This window comes from Microcaecilia unicolor, chromosome 5, assembly GCF_901765095.1.
Source record: "Microcaecilia unicolor chromosome 5, aMicUni1.1, whole genome shotgun sequence".
NCBI classification, from domain to species: domain Eukaryota; kingdom Metazoa; phylum Chordata; class Amphibia; order Gymnophiona; family Siphonopidae; genus Microcaecilia; species Microcaecilia unicolor.
Genome location: NC_044035.1, coordinates 294,035,180 through 294,057,060, shown reverse-complemented (window position 1 = coordinate 294,057,060; position 21,881 = coordinate 294,035,180). Strand labels below are relative to the sequence as shown.

At 40.3% G+C, this 21,881-nt stretch overlaps 1 protein-coding gene across 6 annotated transcripts in view; it reads right to left on the bottom strand.

Moving 5' to 3' along the window:
- Window positions 1-1,446: 1,446 nt before the first annotated feature.
- Window positions 1,447-21,881, bottom strand: part of USP16 (ubiquitin specific peptidase 16) — a 70,169-nt gene continuing 49,734 nt past the window's right edge. For all 6 annotated transcript variants that reach the window (XM_030204281.1, XM_030204283.1, XM_030204282.1 and 3 more), the window contains 5 exons: window positions 17,843-18,473; window positions 16,131-16,225; window positions 11,657-11,743; window positions 5,587-5,743; window positions 1,447-1,837 (listed from right to left, as the gene is read on the bottom strand). In XM_030204281.1, the coding sequence (XP_030060141.1) occupies window positions 1,713-1,837; window positions 5,587-5,743; window positions 11,657-11,743; window positions 16,131-16,225; window positions 17,843-18,473 (1,095 nt within the window). In that variant the 3' untranslated portion in view covers window positions 1,447-1,712. The remainder of the gene's footprint in view (window positions 1,838-5,586; window positions 5,744-11,656; window positions 11,744-16,130; window positions 16,226-17,842; window positions 18,474-21,881) is intronic.

The window sequence follows — 21,881 nt, the reverse complement described above, 5'->3', positions numbered from 1 at the left end:
AAATGATAAAGGGGATGCAACTCCACTCATATGAAGAAAGGCTAAAGAGGTTAGGGCTGTTCAGCTTAGAAAAGAGACGGACGAGGGGAGATATAATTGAGGTCTACAAAATCCTTAAGTTGTGTAGAACAAGTAGAAGTAAATCAAATTTTTACTCGTTCCAAAAGTACAAAGACTAGGGGACACTCAAGGAAGTTACATGGAAATACTTTTGGACAAGTTCCTGGAGGAAAACTCCAGTCTGCTATTTAGACGGACATGGGGAAGCAACTGCTTGCTCTGGGATTGGTAAGTATGGACGATTTGGGTTTCTGCCAGGTACTTGTGACCTGGCTTGGCCACTGTTGGAAACAGTATACTGGGCTAGATGGACCATTGATCTGACCCAGTATAGCTACTGTTAATGTTAATATAAAATCCATCCTTTGAAAGCTGGCAGTGATAGCTTATTCTTTGACATATTTACCATATCTTGTTTAATTTTATTATTTTTTTTCCAACTCAACAATGTTTGGAAACCATTCTATTTGAACTACCCACATACAGAAACAACACAGTCACATGCACTTGCACACATGCAGAGGAATTGAAATAATTTCATGTGGCATAGTGCATATGCTCTTTCACACTTATAGTCTAGTGAATAATGTACAAAGTTTTAAATTACTCAGCTGGGACAAGAGTGCATACCCTAATCTATGGCTCCCCTCTCATCCCAAATATCTATTTTCTTTTCGTAGGGGGAAAGAGGCTGATTACATAGTGCAATTATTTCATCCCTGGTGAGCACAGACCTCTCTCCCTCCACACCATGTCTTTCTTCATCCTTAAGGCAGCTACCTCTTACTGAGAGCCATAGAGAACTGCTTCCACCAGAGATTAGTTTAGATCCAGGGCAAGTAGATTTTAACATATACACGATGCAATGTTTTATCTGGGAATGCTGAAAGATAAACCACTGATCCTGTATAAAGGGATAAAGCTATCTTCTCTACAAGAAACTAAATCTAGATCTGAAAACATCACCAAAGCAGCAACATCTGTAGCATGTAAAACATTAGTATAAGACATGTAAAAAGACTTTGTAAACTGGGAGAGATAGATATATATATATAGATATATCAAACATATAAACGGCAAATGACCGACTCACCTGCAAATGCGCAGTGGAGTCGGAACGCTGAGAGTGTAGAAGTCCAAGCCCCGCCTCCACCAGCAGTACAGCCCAATAGGGAGGAGGGCTTGTAAATGGGCGTGGAAATCAGAGGAGGAGGGAGCAGAGAGGGAAGGAGGGGGCGGAACTGAGGGAAACAGACGCTGCGGGGAGGGCCATAGGAAAACAAAAAACTAGCCCATTGTTACGGGGTTAACGGCTAGTAGATATATAAAGGTGTTGCCCATTTTGTTGTACTAAAAAAAAAAACAACAAAACACAAGACTCTCTATCCACAGTCACATTTAATCAAAATTGAACTGTTCCTCCAAACTCAAATCCTAAAATTATATATGCAAAAGGTCCCTTTTCCATTGTACAAGATGTGGCAATATGCCCTTCAATAACTGATATTTCTCCTTTGAAGAAACAAATTTTTATTAAAATGAATTTTCTTTCTGATACTCCCAAACACATTAAATTTACATGTTTCACCTTAAACATTATTACATATAATAATCTCTCTGCTGTACAATTTATATCAGCCTTGACCTAACCATTACACAATTCGCTCATAGAACAGAAGGTAGGCTTGTGAGCTAAGCACTTTCTTGGTAGGCACTGCTTGCACATGATTATCACTGATATGGAACCACTGGCCTCTCGGTGGTTCAGTGCTTGAGTCTGTCAAAAAAAACCAAAACAACATACATTGACATTACTTTAAAAGAAAATGTTATAAACCATAAAATTTTTCTCTCTCAAAAAGTACCACATAGGCTTTGGAACAATCACTTTACACCAAGCTGTTCTATTTCTTTATTTGTAATTGAATCAAACAGGACTTAACGTTTTTGGACTTACTCATTCCCTCACCTCCATTTTTGCTAATCTTACCTTATTTTTGAAAAAGGACATTTTCTTCTCTTTAGGTTAATGAACACATCCTTTCACCTTTGAAGATAGCAAAGCTGCTTACTTTTAAACAGCTTCCTATGCAGACCACAAGATAAAAATCAGACACACAAGAGTGTGATGCACTAACAAAGATAGGTAGCTCTTGGAGCTCAGAAGTTAGGTATTTTTGAACACGAAGGGTGTTTCTACAGAGCCATTACCTTACGAGACCTCTCAGTTTAATAAAGAGCTTAGAAATTAACTTTTAGTCATGTCAATAATTTTCTAAATTTATCCTTCTGTCTATGAAGAACCCCTATTACAAGCAACTCTGCTTTCTCATTTGACCAGCAGGATGAATTACTACCACAGTTGGAAAAATACCATACCTGAAAGATACCCTATTTACTTTGGCTTCTAAACTTGCAGGAATTGACGATGTTGTTGACTATCAACTGCAAAGGCCTTGACACTAGCCTTAGAGACACTGTCCAGCTAGTGGGATGTCAAGGTGACAATGGAAGACCATGTCGCAGTTCTAAATATTTGTTCAATGGAAAGTAAGAAGTGATGAGCAAACCATGTTGCTATAGCTCCAACCTGATGTTCTATTATGAAATTATTGCAATTCTAGTAGGCAGAATATAGTTTTTTTTTAAAATAAACAAATGAGATCTGCAGGCTAATAGGCAGTTAAAAGTTTTTAGATGTTTCTAAATCGTTAGCAACAAAGGATATAAAGAACCGTGTGGACTGGTAGTGTAGTTGTATTCCTTTTATGTGGTAAACAAGAACTCTTTTACAATACAGCATGTATGCCCTAATGAGCATGATGAGAAGCACTATGAATGGATGTGAAAAAAGTTTCTAGGCTAGCTCATATCACATCACTGAAGTGTCGTGTTGAGCAAAGGAGTGCTCCATTCACTCCTTGAAGTTCTGCACGAGGTACTCCTTGAAGGTTGCCATGGACAAAGGTGGGGGCACCGAGAGTGCCTAAATCCCATGCTTTGATGCTGCGACACCTTGGCTTTTGCATTATATTCTGCATTATGCTCCAATGAAGACCAGGTCAAATCCTTCAGGCGCGAATGAGATGACCACTCCCGTTAGGCTCTATAGATTCTAAATGACAAGGGTGTCTAAGATACTTTTGATGCAGCTCCTGGATCCATGGATACTAGATGTGTGATGCTGATGAATGGGTCTGATCACTAAAAAGCTTTTCTCTATCTCAAATCCCTTTCTGACATATATCAAAGAATACAAGGAGAGGGATCACGGTTGGGTTCCAGGCAGTATGAATGGGTATCAATAATGGATATGGTCTTATTGCACCATGACACCTCTTGAAGCCAGTGGAGGCCTTTTGGGATATATTGTCTAGAAAAACAGCTGCAGTGAAATCAAACAACATGATGGTGAAAAAATACCCTGACCAGGAGCTTAAGGTGTTTATATTGAGCTGAAGTGAAAAAAGAAAAACAAAAATTGACAAAGACTAGGGAGCACTCAATGAAGTTACATGGAATTTTTTTTTTTAAATAAGAGAAAATATTTTTTTTTTTAACTCAACGAATAGTTAAGCTCTGGCACTCATTGCCAGAGGATGTGTTAACAGCAGTTAGTATATCTGGGTTTTAAAAAAAGGTTTGGACAAGCTCCTAGAGGAAAAGTCCAGTCTGCTATTGAGACAGACATGAGAAAGCTACTGCTTGCCTTGGAATTGGTAGTACGGAATACTGCTACTAGTTGGGTTTCTGACCAGTACTTGTGACCTAGATTGGCCATAGCTGGAAAGAGGATACGGGGCTGGATGGACCATTGGTCTGACCCAGTATGGCTATTCTTATGACAAAACCCTTAGGCACCAGTGGGTAAACACAAAACACCAAGCAACAATGACAAGACTTACAGATTTTGATTGAAAAATATTGAGGTACTAAGACTTTTTTTTTTTTAATTCTTTTCCACAAAGCCACTAGGACACAAGAGGCCCTGCGTGACAGCAGCAGGCAGGAATGGGTGCTCATATGCAGTGAGAGAGGCCAAAGGCTTCTATGAGAGAGTTGCTGGGATATTCTTTCCCACAGTAGGCTCTTCAGTGATGTCACCCATGTGTGAGGATTCAGTCTTGCTTGTCCTTGGAGAAACAAATACTCTTCAGTGCAAGTACAAAAAGCATTTATAGAGAGCAACAGCATATACCTGTGTGAAAGCCAGGGCTGTAGAGACAGTACACCAAACCTTTGGCTTCACCTTGCTTTCAATTTTGTGTTATGGATCTGAAGTACTAATAAAAAAGTTATATTTACCAGTACTTTAAATACAGGACAAAGTATAAAATGATTACTTTTAAACATATTATGAAGACGTTGATTTTTATCTTGAAGCAGTTGGAGTCTGTACATTTTTACAGACTCAGGACTCCACAGGCCTGGTGAAAACTCAGATGAAAACCTGACTGAGGGTGACATGAGGTAACAGGTGTGCAGAAAATCCCATGCATGTTCAGAAAAGACCACAGTTTTTCTGAACTCAGAGCTCTTTCCCGGCACCACTGGATGTCATCACCCACTTACGTGGTCTATTCATACTATTTATTGACAGAGAACTAGATTAAGTAGATGCCACATGAAGGCTATAGTTTTATGGGGCCTAGTTTCTTCCTGCTGCTTTGGGATTCTAGCTAGACTAGAACCAGGGTCTAAGATGTAGTCCCACAAACCTTAAACGTCCCCCCCTCCATTTTGTCTCTTCACAATTCACTTTAACCCAATCATAGAACCCATGGCTGAAGCATTCACACCAAACTCTACAATTGTGGTCCTAATTCCAGCCAGTAAATGATCTGATGCAATAACGGACTAACTCCTCTTCAGAGGGCTTTAAATTTCTGCTTCCACAGCATCTTCAGCTAGCCTATCTGGAAAGACTAAAGATGCTAGGGCTCTTTAGCTTGGAGAAGAGATGACTGAAGGGAGATATGACAGAGGTCTACAAAATACTTAGTGGAATAGAATGGGTAGATGTGAAGCACTTGTTTATTCTTTCCAATGGGGACATGCAGTGAAGCTACAATGTAATAAAACAAGCTGGAGAAAATATTTCTTCATGCAACATGTAATTAAACTCTGGAAATAATTTCTAGAGAATGTGGTAAAAGCAGTTAGTTTAGCAAGGTTAAAAAAGGGGGGTTGGACATGTTCCTAAAATAAAACAATATGGGCTGTAAAAATTCCACTGCTTATTTTTTGGATAAGCAACAGAAAATCTGTTTTACTCTTTTGGGATCTTGCCAGATACTTGTGCCCTAGATTGGCCACTGTTAGAAACAGGATACTGGGCTTGATGGACCTTTAGTCTGTCTCAGTATGGCAATGCTTACATATTTTGTGTCAGATCTTCAGCTCACTAGGCTAAGTTTTGAACCCTAGTCTTCCAAAATGGAAGCAGGCAGAGGCACTGCCACTAAGCCAGTACTCTCAACCCTAATTTTGCTAATATGTGCAACACATGATGGATGGTTTACGTACCTGGAGGCTTAATTTCACGTATGACAAGGTCAGACAGAGGTGCATTTGGAGTTTGTACTTTAACATAAGCCGTGTAGTGCCCTGATCTCATGGTGCCACTGTGTTCAACTATGCCATACAGAGAGTACAGCACTTGCGTCTCACCTTCAGCAACTCCCTGAAACACATTCCCTGAATTAATCAGTGTATCAATGTTTAAATACATTTATAATATTCTTAAACTAGTGATCATACATACATGACCCAATTTTGTTTTTTTTTAAATACATGTAAGGTACTCCCACATAAATAAGCCTAGAGAAAATTACAGAGAGAGATAACAGAAGCACAGTGAAGGAAGAGAAACACATCTGCAGAAAGGATCAAGTAATGATTTACTGAGCTACTTTTAGTTAAGACCTTCAAGAAGTGATATGTGACCAAAAACACCTTGCTTAAACCAACTTAAAGCAGAACCCCACACCCAGAACCTTGTCTTGAATGCCAAGGAGTGCCAGAATCAAAGTAATCATTGAATTGGGGACTCCTGGTCATGGGGCTCCCCCAACTGATTACGTATGTATAAGATAGCTTTCTTTAGTAGTACAAATGTAGATTAACTTATACGTTACTGTGCATGTGCGAGTTATTTGTTTGTCTCTCTCTGGGGTAGCTGACAGAAAGGCTTATCTTGTTAGCTGTCATTTTATTTGTCTCGCTCAAGCTATGAAGGTGTTTATCAATTCCTCACAGATACCGCCAGACTCTCTCCTCCTGCCTGTAATAAAGGCAGAAAATTGTAGTGGTACCAACACATTTGGTATTTTACATGTTGTAGATTACTCAGGGAACCAACTGATTACAGTGGATGGTAAACATTTCCTGCTTTGGTATTCATAAATGGCCATATTATTGTCACAGAATATGTATAACTTACAACAGCTAACAAATTGCAAACACTACGTAGTGGGAATAGAGGGTGGCTTTAGGGTAATTTATGGTCATACTACGCTGGATTTGGTTACTAAAAACAAAACAAAACAAAGTGTTAGCTACCATTTAATTTTTGGCATTAATTTTCTCCTGCTTCTGAGCTTCCAGCTCTACTATTGTCATAAGCTTTCATTTGGGTTGTTCCTTATTTTTTTTCTATCCTCTTCTCAACCTTAAACTACCCAAAGCAGAAGATTTGGGAGTAACACCAGAAAATTTCTTTGTGGAAAGAATAATGAATACATGAAATAACTTTGCAAGGGAAGTTGTATTTGGGGTAGACAATGCGAAATGAATTACAGTAGTCCATCGGGACAAGACAAGAAAAAGCAAAAAAGACAAAGCCTCCCCACCTACCATGGGACAAAATACAAAATGACCGACTACATCAGAGATATGTGAAGAGAATAATAACTAAGGGCCCCGTTTTCAAAGTGGCACTATCATTTTTAGCACACGCTATGTGTGTAGATGCCCATAATATTCCTATGGGCGTCTATATGGTTAGTGTGCACTAATTTTTAGGACGCACTAAAAATGCTAGCGCACCTTAGTAAACAGGGCCCCAACTGTCAAAAACAACCCCTAGAATCTTAACAGTGTCTGCACTAGGGTAGTACAGATAGAAGGTGCTGGTAGACAATGGAATACAATCCACTGAGAAAACCAAAATACTTTTAAGAGAGTTAAAAAATTTCAGGCTAGTTAGCAGCCAGCCAATTTGAGATCTGATCTCGATGTAAAGAAACGACAGACATAAATGCAGGTGAGCTTGAATCCACTGGAGGTAAGAGTTGAATTTAATTGGAAGGTGATGCAGACTAATCTTGAGCACAGGTGCTGGTTTTTAGTGGGGAGCCAGGTAAGGGAAGCCTCACAACACCAGAGGACTTTTGTGAAGTGTGGAACCGCTGAGGAGAATGCTACCCCCCCCCCCCCCCCCGACATCAGCATATTAGCATGCACTGAAAAACAGAAGTCTTTCGAAAAGCGCAGCTGCAAGTGTATGATCTAACGGTTTCAGCCCCTCTTAGATCACACTTTTGGTGCCTCTGTGGAGTTTGGGAGACCCAGAACAATTTAGCAATAATGGATTTACCTTTTCTCTTCCCCAGTGTGTGTGCCTCAGCTTCAATTCCTGTAATTAGTGGTCCCATGGATAAGCACGTTGTGCCCGATTCTCAAGTAAGAATGCTCCAGGTATTTCTGGTTCACCTTCCTCTATATCAGGTGCTTCTTTAAGCCCTATTGACAGGACCCCTCCTTTACCACTCCAGTTCACTAGCAGTGAGGGTGATATAGCTGTTCCAAAAACGGCAGGTTTCTACCTCCCCACCAACAGGAGTTGGTTCCCTTACCAATTGTTCTTGAAATACTGTCTGGATTAGGAGGGGTAGGAGGGGGCTAGAACATTCCTAGTGAAGATTCTCAAACGGATGTTTCCTTGAAGGATATTGGATTCTTGTATCAGAGAAACTACGATTCAACAGTTTCTTCCCCAAGTTGATCAATTCCTGTTCAGGGAATTGGTGCCCAAGGGACCACACAATCTGCCCCGGCCAGCCTAAAGGTTTCATTGGCCCCCCCTAACCACCTATCAAAAAAATGATTAAACTAGATAGACGCTAGGGGAAAGTGGGCCCCCTACTGCTGTGCACCCTTGGGCACTGTCCCATTATCCCTATGGTCAGTCCGCCCCTAAGGATGGTTAATTTAGAATCTTCTTTGGGGACTTTAGAGAAGCAGGTCTCAGCTTTGCAAAGGCAGGATGTGCTTTTAGAAAATCCATACCAGGCAAAGAATCTAAGACTCCTAAATTTCATTTACTAGCCCCCCCCCCCCCCCCCAACCAGGAGCTGTTTAATATTTAAAGGAAGTCTTGGAGTTGCCCAAGGCTGATTCTATTGTGATTTCTAACATGTATTATATTTCTTCTCCTTCCTCATTCTATTTGCAGACTATTTTAGCAGGAGAGTTGGCAGATGGACCATCAGTTGATGGTCCATCAGCTTTTTTTTTGTTGTTGTTGAGAAACATCTCATGATATGATTTCCACCGGAGCTCTCTTCTTGTTTCCTTTGTTAAGGGTAAGGTAAAATATCTGTATTAAAACTTTTTTCAACATAAGGATGCATAAAGTTAACATTTTCCCTGATGTGTCCAAGGCAACACAGGAATGTAGGAGACAGTTTGACACTGGAACCCTGCTTCCTCTTGCTCCACTTTAATCCACTGTTTAGGTTCCCCTACCTGCCATGCTTTAAATTGTGCCACATAATACTTTTCAAGATTAGGAATTCCCAAGCCCCCTCTCTTTTAGCCTAAACCATCTCCTTCACCACCCTTAATTTTCTCCCTCCTCAAATAAAAACAGAAGATTTTCCTATGGAGCACTGATAGAAGGATTTCTACTGGTAGGACCTGAAACAAATAGAGAAATGTAGGTACCACCACCATTTCCCCCCATCCATACGATCAGTTTATCCCACCTCACCACGTCCCTAATTAAGGTCCTGGGATCAATGATGGCATCCATTCAGCTGGTTCCGCTGGCTCATGCTCACATGGCCACCTGGCCAGGGTGAACAGAGATGTAGAAATGTTATCAGAAATTAGGGAGGCTAACAAACTGGGCAACACAATAATAATGGGTAATTTCAATTACCCCAATATTGACTGGGTTAATGTAACATCAGGGTATGCTAAGGAGATAAAATTCCTTGACAAAATCAAGGAATTTTATGGAATGCTTTATGGAGCAGCTGGTACAGGAGCCAACAAGAGAAGGAAAAATTATAGACCTAGTCCTTAGTGGAGCACATGATCTGGTGCAGGAAGTAATGGTGCTGGGGCCGCTTGATAAGTGATCATATGATCAGATTTAATATCAGCTTTGGAGTAAGTACACACAGGAAATCCAATATGTTAGCATTTAACTTTAAAAAAGGAGACTATGAGGGGCATTTTCGATAAAACGTCTAAATCAGAATTTGAACGTTTTACAAAAACGTCCAAATTCTGAACAGGAAAGAAGGTCATTTTTGAAAAAGATAGAAGTCTATCTTTTGTGTTCGAAAATGCTATGGACATCTTGTGAATTGGACGTTTTGTGATTTGGACGTCCTTTTTTTGGTCCATTTTCGAACAAAAGACATCCAAATGCAAGACGTCCAAAACAGAGGAGGAGTGGCTTAATGGTTAGTGCAGTGGGCTTTGATCCTGGCAACATGGGTTCAATTCTCACTGCTGCTCCTTGTGACTTTGGGCAAGTCAAATGCACAAGGGGCATTTTTGGATATGACATCAAAGTCTGAATTTGGACGTTTTTTGCAAAACGTCCAAAATCAGAAGAGGAAAGGTCATTTTCTACAAATGTAAAAAAAAAAAAAAGTCTATCTTTTCCTTTTGTTTGGAAAAATGTTTTGTGAATATCAAATCAAATGCAAAACACCGATAAGGAAGGCAAAAGGGACTTTGAAAAAAAAAAAAAAAAATTGTGTTGGAGGCAAAAACACATAGTAAAACATTTTTTTAGGTATATTAAAAGCAAGAATCCAGCAAAAGAATCGGTTGGACTGCTAGATGACCGAGGGGTAAAAGGGGCAAATCAGGGAAGATAAAGCCATAGCGGAGAGATTAAATGAATTCTTTACTTCGGCCTTCACTTAGGAAGATTTGGGAGAGATACCGGTGTCCATAGCACAGCAAAGAGAGGAAACAAAGTACAAACCCAAATGGCGAAAGAAAGCACCAAGAGCCTCCAAAATAGGGACAGAATTCCTTTAAATCACACAACTTGGGGAACAGTCTTCAGAAAATGACCCGACATGGGCTGTGTTTCGGCGCACAGCGCCTGCGTCAGGGCTCACAAGTGTTATGAGAGCAGTGTGCAGCAGCAGTATTTGCTCCTTCGCACATGTATTAAAATAAAAACACTGTCCCTCAGTATTAAAGTCCAGTAAGTTAAAACCTAGGCTGCCAATGCTTCCGGGGGCCCTGCACAACAGGAGGCCTCGAAGCAGGTTGAGACCCACTCAATGCTTCACTGCTTCCAACGTCTAAGGGTCTAGCAGTAGCCATGCTTACCTTTGCTCCCGGTGCAACACTCTACATCGATGCCTCTGACCTCAATGCCGAGGAACCGGACTTGGCTCCAAAAAATCCTCTCTCGTTGAGCCTCTGGAAACCTGGGTCCTCTTCTTCTTGCGAAGACCGAGAACACAGTTAGTGTGGCTATGGTCGGGCCCAAGACACTGCAGATACCAAGAATGGGTGTCTTTTCCAGAGATTGTCTGATAGCACCGCGTACACTTGAAGACACTGGGAACTTTCGCGGACGTGGAAGGAAAAACTTTGTTGGCTAAATTAAACAATGCGATGGTGCCTGAAAAATGGGGCAAGACATGGAAAAAGAAAGGGAAAGTTTCTGACTGAAGTAGAGGCCTAAAAGCAGCCGGATGACGACAGAAAATAAAAGGAAACTTAAAACCTGGCAAAATCACTAAAAAATTAAAAGGAAAAATTGAAAGATGGAGGTTCCAACAACAGAACACAATAAATGATGAAAAATAGCTGAAGGCACAAAAAAAAGCTCTCTAGAACCGAGCGCTGTGATGAGATGGTAAAAAACATGCCCTCTCCTCACCGCAGAAAAAGAAGAACTGAGAAGACTGCGTTCTTGTGGCAGGTGGGAAGGCAGCTGCGCATAAGCAGTGGCACAAAGCCCTCATTTAGCTTTGGTAAATTCTGGATGGTCAGTGTCACCACTTGTGAGGATTATAAGCCTGCTTGTCCTCGGAGAATAGTTTGTACCCCTGACACAGTCTGCGGGCAAAATGTGGCCACATTGGGTATATTTGTACTTATAGCAGCACATCATTCAGAATGCTGATCTGCTTGTCTTCTATCACCTCTTGAGTAAGGACCATAATTCCCTCTTCCCCCAGGGCTTTTCACACTGTCCCAACAGCATCAGTCAACAAAGGAAACTGACCTGCCTTAACCATCGAACTGATAACCTTCTGCATGGCAACTCTGTTCAGATTTGCTGCGCCTGACCCCCAAAATAGGATTGTTAAAGGTTGATCAATATGCTTACCTTGCACTTCAATGCACAAAAGGGAGCCAAGTCTAGCACTTCTGGGAACTGTACATGTTTGGTGACTTTTCGCAAATTAAATCCAGCCTAAAAAAAAAAAAAAAGTTGCAAACAATTAGTATTTGCCACTAGCTGCCAGATTCTATATATTGTGCCTTAATTACAACTCGGAAAGCAAAGCTTATTCTATAACAATGCCTATAACTTAATTGGTTAACTAGATAATCAGTGCTGTCAACTGGATGTTAACAAGCAATCAGCAGTAATCAGCATTAAGATTTACACACAAAACTCACTAAGCGTATTCTGTAATGTGCATAAATTCTAAGTCACATAGTTGAAAAGGGGCATGGCCAGAGTGGGGTGTGGGCATTTCTAAAATCTATACTGCACGGAAATTTAAACCTGTTTTATAAAATGTAGTTATACTTTAGAGAATACGCCTAAGTGTATTTTTTTTCCCCTGCATGGAATCCTCAGGCACCATAAATAGAATCCAGCCCTATGTGTATAAGAAAAAAAAAAAAAAAAGAAGACTGAAAGTAAAAAAAGGAGGGGTGCATAGGAGCCAACTTTTCAAAATTATTGGGTGTGCCAAGACCAATGGAAATAACCCCTCCTTGGACACATACAAGGAATTTTCTCAATATTAGGGGTGCTCAAGCACCCACAGAGTTGGCTCCTATGGAGGGGTGGGAGTGACCAATGCAATGAGTCAGGATAAAAGAGCAAGACATGTATACACCAGTGTTTTGCTTGAAGACAGCAAGCTTCACTAACAGTGAACACTGTCTGCGTTTTGGCCTGTGTCTTCATCAGGAGTCCGTATAGACACTGGAACGAACAAAAATGTAATTACAATCACTATAGCATATAAAAATATAAAATAACATGTGAATATATGAATTTGAGTGCTATTACCCTTACTCCCATTCCAAAAGGCACTGGGTTTGATTTAGTACTGTCTTCCAGTTATTGTCCCCATTGCCAGCATTCCATTATTTACTAAAATGATTGAATCTTATCTGAGTCAGCTGTTCTCTTATCTGGAGAAACTTTCACGCTTGTACTGTACTCAGTTTGGGTTTAGACCCTCTCATAGTACAGAAGCTTTGCTCTTTCACATATGAAGTCAACAATTGCAATACTTATGTTTTGGAAGACAAAATGTTGCTGCTTCAATTTGTAGCAATCTGCGTTTTGTCAGTGTAGCTAAGACCGATTTTATCTGTAGGTGTCAATCTTTTAAATGTGTTTCCTACTTTACTATGACTTGAACAGAACATCTGCTAGATACTCCTGGACAGTAGATCTGAAGTCAAAGATCCAGAGCCAGGAGAGATGTTACACTGCTACTGCTAAGGGCGGAAATGTGTGAAGAGGCAAAGGTATCAAAGGCTTGCCTTAACAGATCTTTATGACAATCGAGAAGTTTCCTTTGAAGTTTATGGAATCAGCCTTCTCAGGGGGAAGGCATTCTGCAAAAGGATAGAGTACTCTGTACTTCAAGTGTACAGCGCTGCATACGTCTAGTAGCACTATAGAAATGATAAGTAGTAGTAGTAGTAAGTAGCATTACAGATTAAGTAAATTGTGGAATAAAGTTAATAACCTAATATGCAATTGGTTAACACTGAAGCTTGGAAATTTGTTTTGGCAGAAAAGAGTCCAATGTTCTAGCTTCTCTTCCTGGAGGAGCAGAAGCATGAGATCTTGCACTGTGAGTGCAATTTAAAGAAGATTCCAGAACTAGAGAATGATGAGGTAAATTCTCTCAAACAGTGCATTTCTGTATCCTATACATTGTATCAATTTTCTTTGGGGCAACTTGAACTGTCAGTGGAGTCTCCCAGTTTTTGATTAGAGTGGCCTAGTGGTTAGGGTGGTGGACTTTGGTCCTGGGGAACGGAGTTTGATTCCCACTTCATGCACAGGCAGCTCCTTGTGACTCTGGGCAAGTCACTTAACCCTCCATTGCCCCATGTAAGCCGTATTGAGCCTGCCATGAGTGGGAAAGCGCGGGGTACAAATGTAACCAAAAAAAAAAAATTTGTATGAAGTAGAACAGCGATTCCTTCTCTAGGAGGAGAGTCATAATCCAGAACCTCAAAAAAAGTTCTAAACAAGGTTTTCCTGTGTCTCTAAATTGAAAGATATAGCTTGACCTCAAACCATATCTTCCCTCAGCTGTCTTTTTTCGAATCTGAAGAGCCCTAACCTCTTTAGTCTTTCCTCATATGAGAGAAGTCCCATCCCTTTCATCATTTTGATTGCTCTTCTTTGAGCCTTTTCTAATTCCGCTATATCTTTTTAAAAATATGGCGACCAAAACTGAACACAATACTTTAGATGAGGTCACACTATGGAATGACACAGAAGCATTATAGTATTCTCAGTCTTATTTACCATCCCTTTCTTAATAATTCCTAGTATCCTGTTTGTCTTTTTGGCCACTGCCGCGCACTGGGCAGAAGATTTCAGTGTATTATCTACAATGACACCTAGATCTTTTTCTTGGGTTCTGACTCCAAACTATGATTTGGATTATTCTTCCCAATGTGCATCATTTTGCATTTCTCCACATTAAATTTCATCTGCCATTTGGATGCCCAGTCTTCCAATTTCCTAAGGTCTTCCCGCAATTTTTCACAGTCCTCATGTGTTTTAACATCTTTGAATAGTTTTGCGTCATCTGCAAATTTGATCACTTCACTTGTCGTTCCGATTTCCAGATCATTTATAAATGTATTAAAAAACACTCGTCCCAGTACAGATCCCTACAGCACTCCACTATTTACCCTCCTCCATTGAGAAAAATGGCCATTTAACCCTACCATCTGTTTTCTGTCCAATAACCAAGTCCTAATCCACAGAAGGCCATTGCCCCCTACCCCATGACTAATTTTCTTAAGAGTCTCTCATGAAGAACTTGTCAAAAGCTTTCTGAAAATCAAATCGGCTCACCTTTATCCACATGTTTATTCACGCCTTCAAAGAAATAAAGCAAATTGGTGATATGACCTGAGGGCTGGGTAATATTCATTGTGGAGATGCCCCGAGGACTGAGTTGAGAACCATGGGTTTAAAGCAGGAGTGCTGTTTGGAGGATAGCTGGCTGAAAGAGTTCACGAGAGTCTAAACAGACATTATTGCCTTGACCAACAAAGTATGTATAGAGGACCAAATAGTGGCCTTGCAGTTATCTTCAATGGTAACATAGTAGATGTTTGTTAGGGTAGTCACACTGGCACTGAGGTGATTGGTGCTAATCTTATCAGCAAGCCGATTACCTGCTTGTCTGTAGCTAATGGATATACAGAGATTCACTGGGTGACTTTGAGATCAAAGGAGATGAAAGAAGTCAAGAGGGCTTATAGATGGGCTATGTGCTGTGGATGTAGATTTGAAGGTACGTTTATGGTCAAGGTTATGTAGTTGTTCCTCAGGAGTGGAGCACAAATCAGAACAGGAGGTGAGCACAATGGTGATGTGTAAAAAGAAACCACTTTTGGGAGGAACTTAATGTCCCGAGTATTACCCAGTCATGAAAGAATTAGGTGGATAAGCAAAGAGTGCCTTGCAGGGGCGATACTGATGAAAAGTGATAAACTTTAATGGGGTGTGAAGAAACAGTGTGTGTTTTAAGCTTGTAAAATGAATTGGATATTTTCCCTTTTCAATTATGTCTGAAGTGTATCTCTCCTATTTGGCCAACTGATGGTGCATGTATTTTCAGCCAAAACTCCCCCACCCGAGGAAAAAAAAAAAAAGGCCCATAGGCAGAAATCCACCCCCCCCCCCCCCCCCCCCCCCCGCAGCAGCTCCCCTTCCCAAACTCCTCCACCCCATGGTAGCCACCCCCTATGGTAGTCCCCTCCTGGGTCTTTTTGTTTGTGGGTCGTGGGTGCAGGAACATCCATACTTGCTCCTGCATGCACCCAGCCCAGAAAACAGTTTCCAAGACTGCCATTGGAGGTCCCAGCCATCTTGAAAATGGAATTGGCACAGGCAAAAAGCAATCACATGCGGGCAAGAGTGAGCACACGTGCCCAGGAGCAAGAGTGGGGACGCTCCTGCACCCGCTACCCACCAATAAAAAGGTAGGTCCAAGAGAAGGCTACCGCTGGGTCCTGGATCAGCTTTGTTTTCTGATTCAATTTCTGCCGAAATAGAGCTGCCAATTTCAGTCAGATTCAGTTTTGGCAGAAACCACAGATGCTGGTTTTGGTCAGTTTCTAGTTTTGGCCACAATGCTGTTGAAGGATGAAATGGGCCAATTAGGCCATCATGTTCATGTGGGCCCCCACTACGAACCAGCTGTCTAGATAGGGAAGACACATACCCCTTACTTGTGGCAGATACCATGGCACATTTCCTTGTTATTCAGCATTGCCTTTTTTTGTACTCATTTTGTACTACTGAATACTGCCCTCAGTGTCTACACAGGAATACCGAGCCAATAAGTTACTTTTACCTGTTGAAATCTCTTTAAATGAAGAGTAAGAATCAGGGGTGGGAGAGAAATTAGCATCTGCTTTATGGCATTAGTATAAACATGCTTCTCGTCACCTTGGGGGGGGGGGGGGGGAGAAAAAGAAGAGAAACATGTATAAGGACTGTCAATAAAAAAAAAAAATCAGTTTACACCTTGAAAAATAGAATACTGTATCCACATATTCCTTATATTAGTGCAATGACATTCATAATGGCAACCTGTTAAATTTTCAGGATATAAAATATAGTCACATTAAGAATTGTCACAGAATTTTAAACAGTAATATTTTACAACTGAATCCATTAGCTGCTATAGGTCTATTGAGATGTAAATCAAAGGCATCTCACTTCCACAGACAAGCTTTAGTGCAGACTGGAAAAACTTATAAGAACATGTCTTAAAAATTTCCCTCCAGTTTGCTTTATTTATCCAATTTCCACTTTGGTTAGACTAACATGAAATCAGAAGCACTCCCTCAGCTATAGGATTTTTTTTCCCCATTCCTATTAGTGTTCTTCATTAAACAGTTTAATCTGCAATTTGCTCACAAGGGGCATTTAAATACACCTTTGTGAGGAAGTGGATGGTATGACGACAGTACTTCCTTACTAAGGGTCCTTTTACTAAGCCGCTGGAAAAAGGGCCCTGCGGTAGCAGCGAGGGTCATTTTTCTTGCACGACAGGGCCCTTTATACCGCTGCAGGTAAAATGCCCCCCCAACCAAAAAATGGCCACGTGATAAAGGCTCCAGCGGTAACCGTGCTACAGAAAAAAAAAAAAAAATCTACATCGCCGGAAATGGCACGCACTCCAGCCGGAACTACCACTGGCAGCTGCTACGCCCACGTTGGGCTTACTGCTGCTTTGTAAAAGACCGCCCCTCCCCCCCCAGGGTGCAGTTTAGCTGTCTGAAAGCAGGCGGTGCTAAATTGACAAAAAAAAACCCCAAAAACAGCTCATGAGTTAGAAGGGCGGGGCTCAGAAGCAAGGAAGGTTAAATGCCCTGAGAGTGTACAACCATCCAGGAGGGAGGTCCCAAAGGAAGAGGCCTCTGGAAAGGAAGGTCCTGAGAGCAAGGATCCTGCCAGCGTGTCCTGTTGGCTGTAGTACCTGAGGAAGGCCTGGGGAAGTGGAGTGGCCTTCTGTGGATATTACTACCCCGGAGTTGTGTTTAGAAGAGATTCTACAAAGGTAGGAGGGGTTCCTTGGAACCTTAGTTTAAGAGTCTCTGAGAAGTGACTGTTCAAACCTGTGAGAGATGCCTGGGACAAGCTACAGGGAAAACTATGAATATAGTGAAGTGAGGAACCTGTTGGGGATAGAGTACAAGGACTACATTTGAAAAGAAAGACTGAGGGTGCAGAACCTGTGAAGAAACAAGCCTGTGTATTTTCCCTTTTCACTACCCGCTGCTTGTGTTTTATGAGGAGTCCAAGTCTTCCGGTCACTCATGCGACCACACCCTTAAAAAGAGTAGCTGGTCAGAACACAGTAAAGTGTGATTAATTTAAACAGACTATTGGATTTTTGTGTTACTCGTCATTCAGCCCAGGAATCTGAGATATTTCTTTAAAAGTCCCTATGTGCACAAAAATCCTATAATTTAATCTGTATTTCCCAATGTGATTTAAAAAAAATGATGATATATACTGCTGCCATTTTATTGATAAAAGCTACTTTGATGAACATACCTCTGTTTGCCTTTGGTCCATTTGGTTGTCTTCTTGTGCACACACTGCACAGCACTTTATTGGTTTCACTGAGCTTCTCATTTTGAGTGAACTGATACAAGCAATTTTGAACAGAGCATTCAGATGTTTTTATCTCTTTTCTCTCTGCAAGAGTGGAAAAAGCTCTCTCTGTGTCCTCACTTACTATCTCAAATAGCTTTGTTCCTGAAGTCTCACTGTCAAAAATGCTTGTATGATCATCACTGGGCTCAACAGCAGACCTAAGATTTAGTTCAGTAATAGCATTAACAAGGTCCTCCTCATCGTTAGAGTCATCTTTCTGGTATGAATTATCAAATCTACTATTTTCCTCAGTAATGGAAAACAAGGTCTCCAGAGTATCATCGGTACTGATTTTGTCCTCTGTGTCTTGCTCGGAGCTTCTTCTATTTTCCTCTTCTCCTAGTGCATATATTACATTCTCTTTATTTAACTCTGTCTGGTTTATGCCATGATCATCTTTATTTAAAGATTCTGCCTGTTGCTCCACATTCTCAGTTTCAGGCTTGATTTCTTGTGGTGTGTTACACTTTTGAGAAACATCATTTAAAGGAAGCAGCTTGTCTTGAATTTTTTGTTGTTGACGTTGGTTCTGTTAAATTAAAAATATACTGCTTATGAAAAGCAAAAAAAGTAAAACTGGCAAATTTACAATACAAAATGTCCTCTTAAACTATAGAGATACACGTCATGCACAACCAAAGTTAAGAGGGCACTTTTAATGAAGAATGCTGTATCAGAGCTTGTGAGCTGCCTTAACAGCCCTGTATGTTAAATTAAAATGAAAAATTAAAGAACTTAAATCTTCCTTTCTACAGAAATACTCCTAACTAGCACATTGAAAATATCACACAAATGCATTACTGCAGAGGAGAGGATGGGTTCCTATGTGAGGTATTGATGGTGCTGCAACATGAGATAGTAGGAGTGCTAACTTGGCATCTTAATGGGATTCTAGGAGGGAGATCCCCTTCCCCTGTCCATGTACAAGGCAAACATTAATTCTTCCCAACCCAGGTACAGACCCTTTAAAATGTGCACATCATAGACCTATTTGCTCTCACCTATATGAACATTTTTGCTAAAGTGGTTCTCCCACAATATATTGGGAACCAGACCAGATTTGTTACAGGGAGATATGAATGACATTAGGAGAATTATCAAACCTGATCAGCTATGTGCCAAGGAATTAAAGAAAGGTACTTTGTGTGGTGACTCTGAAAGGCCTTTCATCGGGTAGAATGGACAAAAGTTCTGAAACAGGTAGACTTGGGTCAAGGCACTGTATCACAATCCTCAGAGCTCTATAGCCTATCAGTGCATTGTAAGCCACTTTGAGCCTGCAAAACTGTGGGAAAAATGTGGGGTATAAATGTACAAAAATAAATAAATATAGTGGTGAATGGGATAAAATAAGAAGTGTATCAGCTAAGCAGGGGTACCTCACATTCCCATTACTTTCTGTATTGGCCATGAACTGCTGGTGGCTAGGTTACAAGCCTCTTTAAATATTACTCTTATACTGGTTAATGGAGTGGAACAGGAAGCACTTTTATATGCAGGATCAAACCATTTTGAAGGATCGCGTAATATCCTAGAAATTTTTATTGGATGAATTAAAAATTTGGAGACGTCTCAAAGTAGTAGACAAAAATGGAGTTTTTGGCTTTTAATATTTCCCCTCAGGAGTTAGGCCCATAATTCCCATTCAAAATAGCAATGTGGTACTAAGATTTTCCTGTCTGGTAACGTTGAAGAATTTTTTCCCCTTAAATTATGGTAAATTGATATTAAAGTTCCAAGAAGAGCTTAAAGCTTAGACCTTGTTAGCACCGTCTTTGAAAAATGTGTAGTAACCATCATGATGATGATGATCTTTCCTAAATTTTATTTGCTAACCTCCCCATAAACATTCCCCACAGGCAATTCAAAATATGGGATAAACACGTTACAGAATTTCCTATGGGCGGGTTGGAGAGTTAATGTACAAACGGGCCTTTTTGTTCAAAACGATGCCACACAATTTAGGGCAATTTGTTCTGCAAACATATATGGACTGCACATCATCTCAGGTTGTATATTGTATTATTTGCCCATGTGGTTCATATTATACAGGCCAAACACACAGGTCAATTAAAAAGACAATCTCAGAGCATCTCAGTAATATTAGGAGTAAGAGGTTGATAGTACCTCTAACTGAGCTTTGGGTGCAGTATAATCAATCAGTTTTACAGGACGTTAAATTTGTAGTTTTAATGCAAATAGGTCTGCCTCAAAGGTGACATTTCCTGAATTTTATTATACGAAGAACAAACTTTAAATGGGACACTGTCAGTCCCATAGGTTTGCATGTCAAATGCTTAGACTCTGCTGTTTTGCTGTAATCTTTTATTTTTATTTATTTATTGCATTTGTATCCCGCATTTTCCCACCTATTTGCAGGCTCAATATGTGGCTTAATCCTTTTCAAAAGTTAGGGGAAAAGTTCTTGTTTTGCATTCCATTTAATATTTACGTTCTTTGAGCATCATCACACAACTTTGGGTTGCATCTCTTGACCGATATAGGATATTCATGTTGCGGTTCAGTTTGGGGAATTTTTCCTACTTAGTGTGTGCCTTTGGATGTATTGGTTGGTTTGAAATTTATAAAGTGAAATGAAACTTGGTTAGTGTGCACAAATGTATTAACATCTGTACATCAAAACCTCCTCTTATTTGCAGAACCAGCACTTCTTCCTGAAGAAGCAGAAATGCTAAACTTAGATCTGAGTAGGGAAATACCGGTGGATGCTTTGAGAACTTTATGATCATCATCCGTTTTTACACTATGGTGGAGGATGTTATTTTGTCTGTACCGTGAACCTTCATTTCATACATATTTGAGTTATTTCTGGGGGCCACCTATGTGTCAAGATACTCTGTTATTGTGGAAAGTGAATATTATATATTTTATGTATCATCATTAGTAGATTTGGGGAACAATGTGCTGTGATTGCTCCCTAAATTGATCTCATGGCGATATGCAAGGTGATTTAGTCAGAGCACATTTGTCACAATTATATTCATTTCTGTATTTTATTAAATATTTTAATCTGTGCTTACATAGATAGTGTTATATATATTGTGCACAATTTTGTTGTTTTATAATCTCATTTTGATCAATATTGGTTCAAAGGAAAGGCCAGGGAGGGATAGGTTTTCCAACCTTGGGCGTAAGTAATTACATGGCTGCAGTGTTGAGAGTAATTTGAGCCCATTATTGGGATCACCCACAGCTCCACTGGGTGAAGTTAGAGTATGGGGAAAGTATTGCTTTTTCTGTGAGGGACATGAAATGGAAGTGATAAGACCAACAACTTAGGGGCGATTCCAAAGCAGAGACAACACACATTTATAACCCCCTTAAATTAGGGTATGGCAGCAAACTCTGCAAATACTCAACCCACAAGTGAGATTACTGTCCCTTGATTATTTGCCATGGTCTACATAGGATTTCAAAAAGCTCAAGAGATAAATTGACACAGTGCGATTAAATGCAAAGATGTTTCAAAATATTTTTTAATCTTTAATTTTTTTTAAACAAGAATATACGATTGCAACAAGAGAAAATATGTTTTCCTCCCCAATCAACTCCACCCCTCCCCCTTTTTCTTTTTTTTTTAAATTACAACAAGGGACCTGCACTTCCAGACTTGGTGGACTCTTATCCAAGTCCGAAAGTATACAAGAACCCAAGGGTTCAACAAAATATTTTAAATATCCCATGCCCAACCTCAAAACGGCTGAATAAGAAAAACCCATATATTCACCAATTTTTTCACCTATAGGACTTCTTGTTAGGAAATCATGCAAAAAAGAACCTACACAGAACTCCCCACCCAGATGGAGGCCATGCTGTTTAAACTGAATCAAGGTGGGAAAATTTTTTTTATCATCTAGAGTATAATACTTTAGGGCACACTAAGGGTTTGGAGCATCGTTAAGTATATGGCAGATTT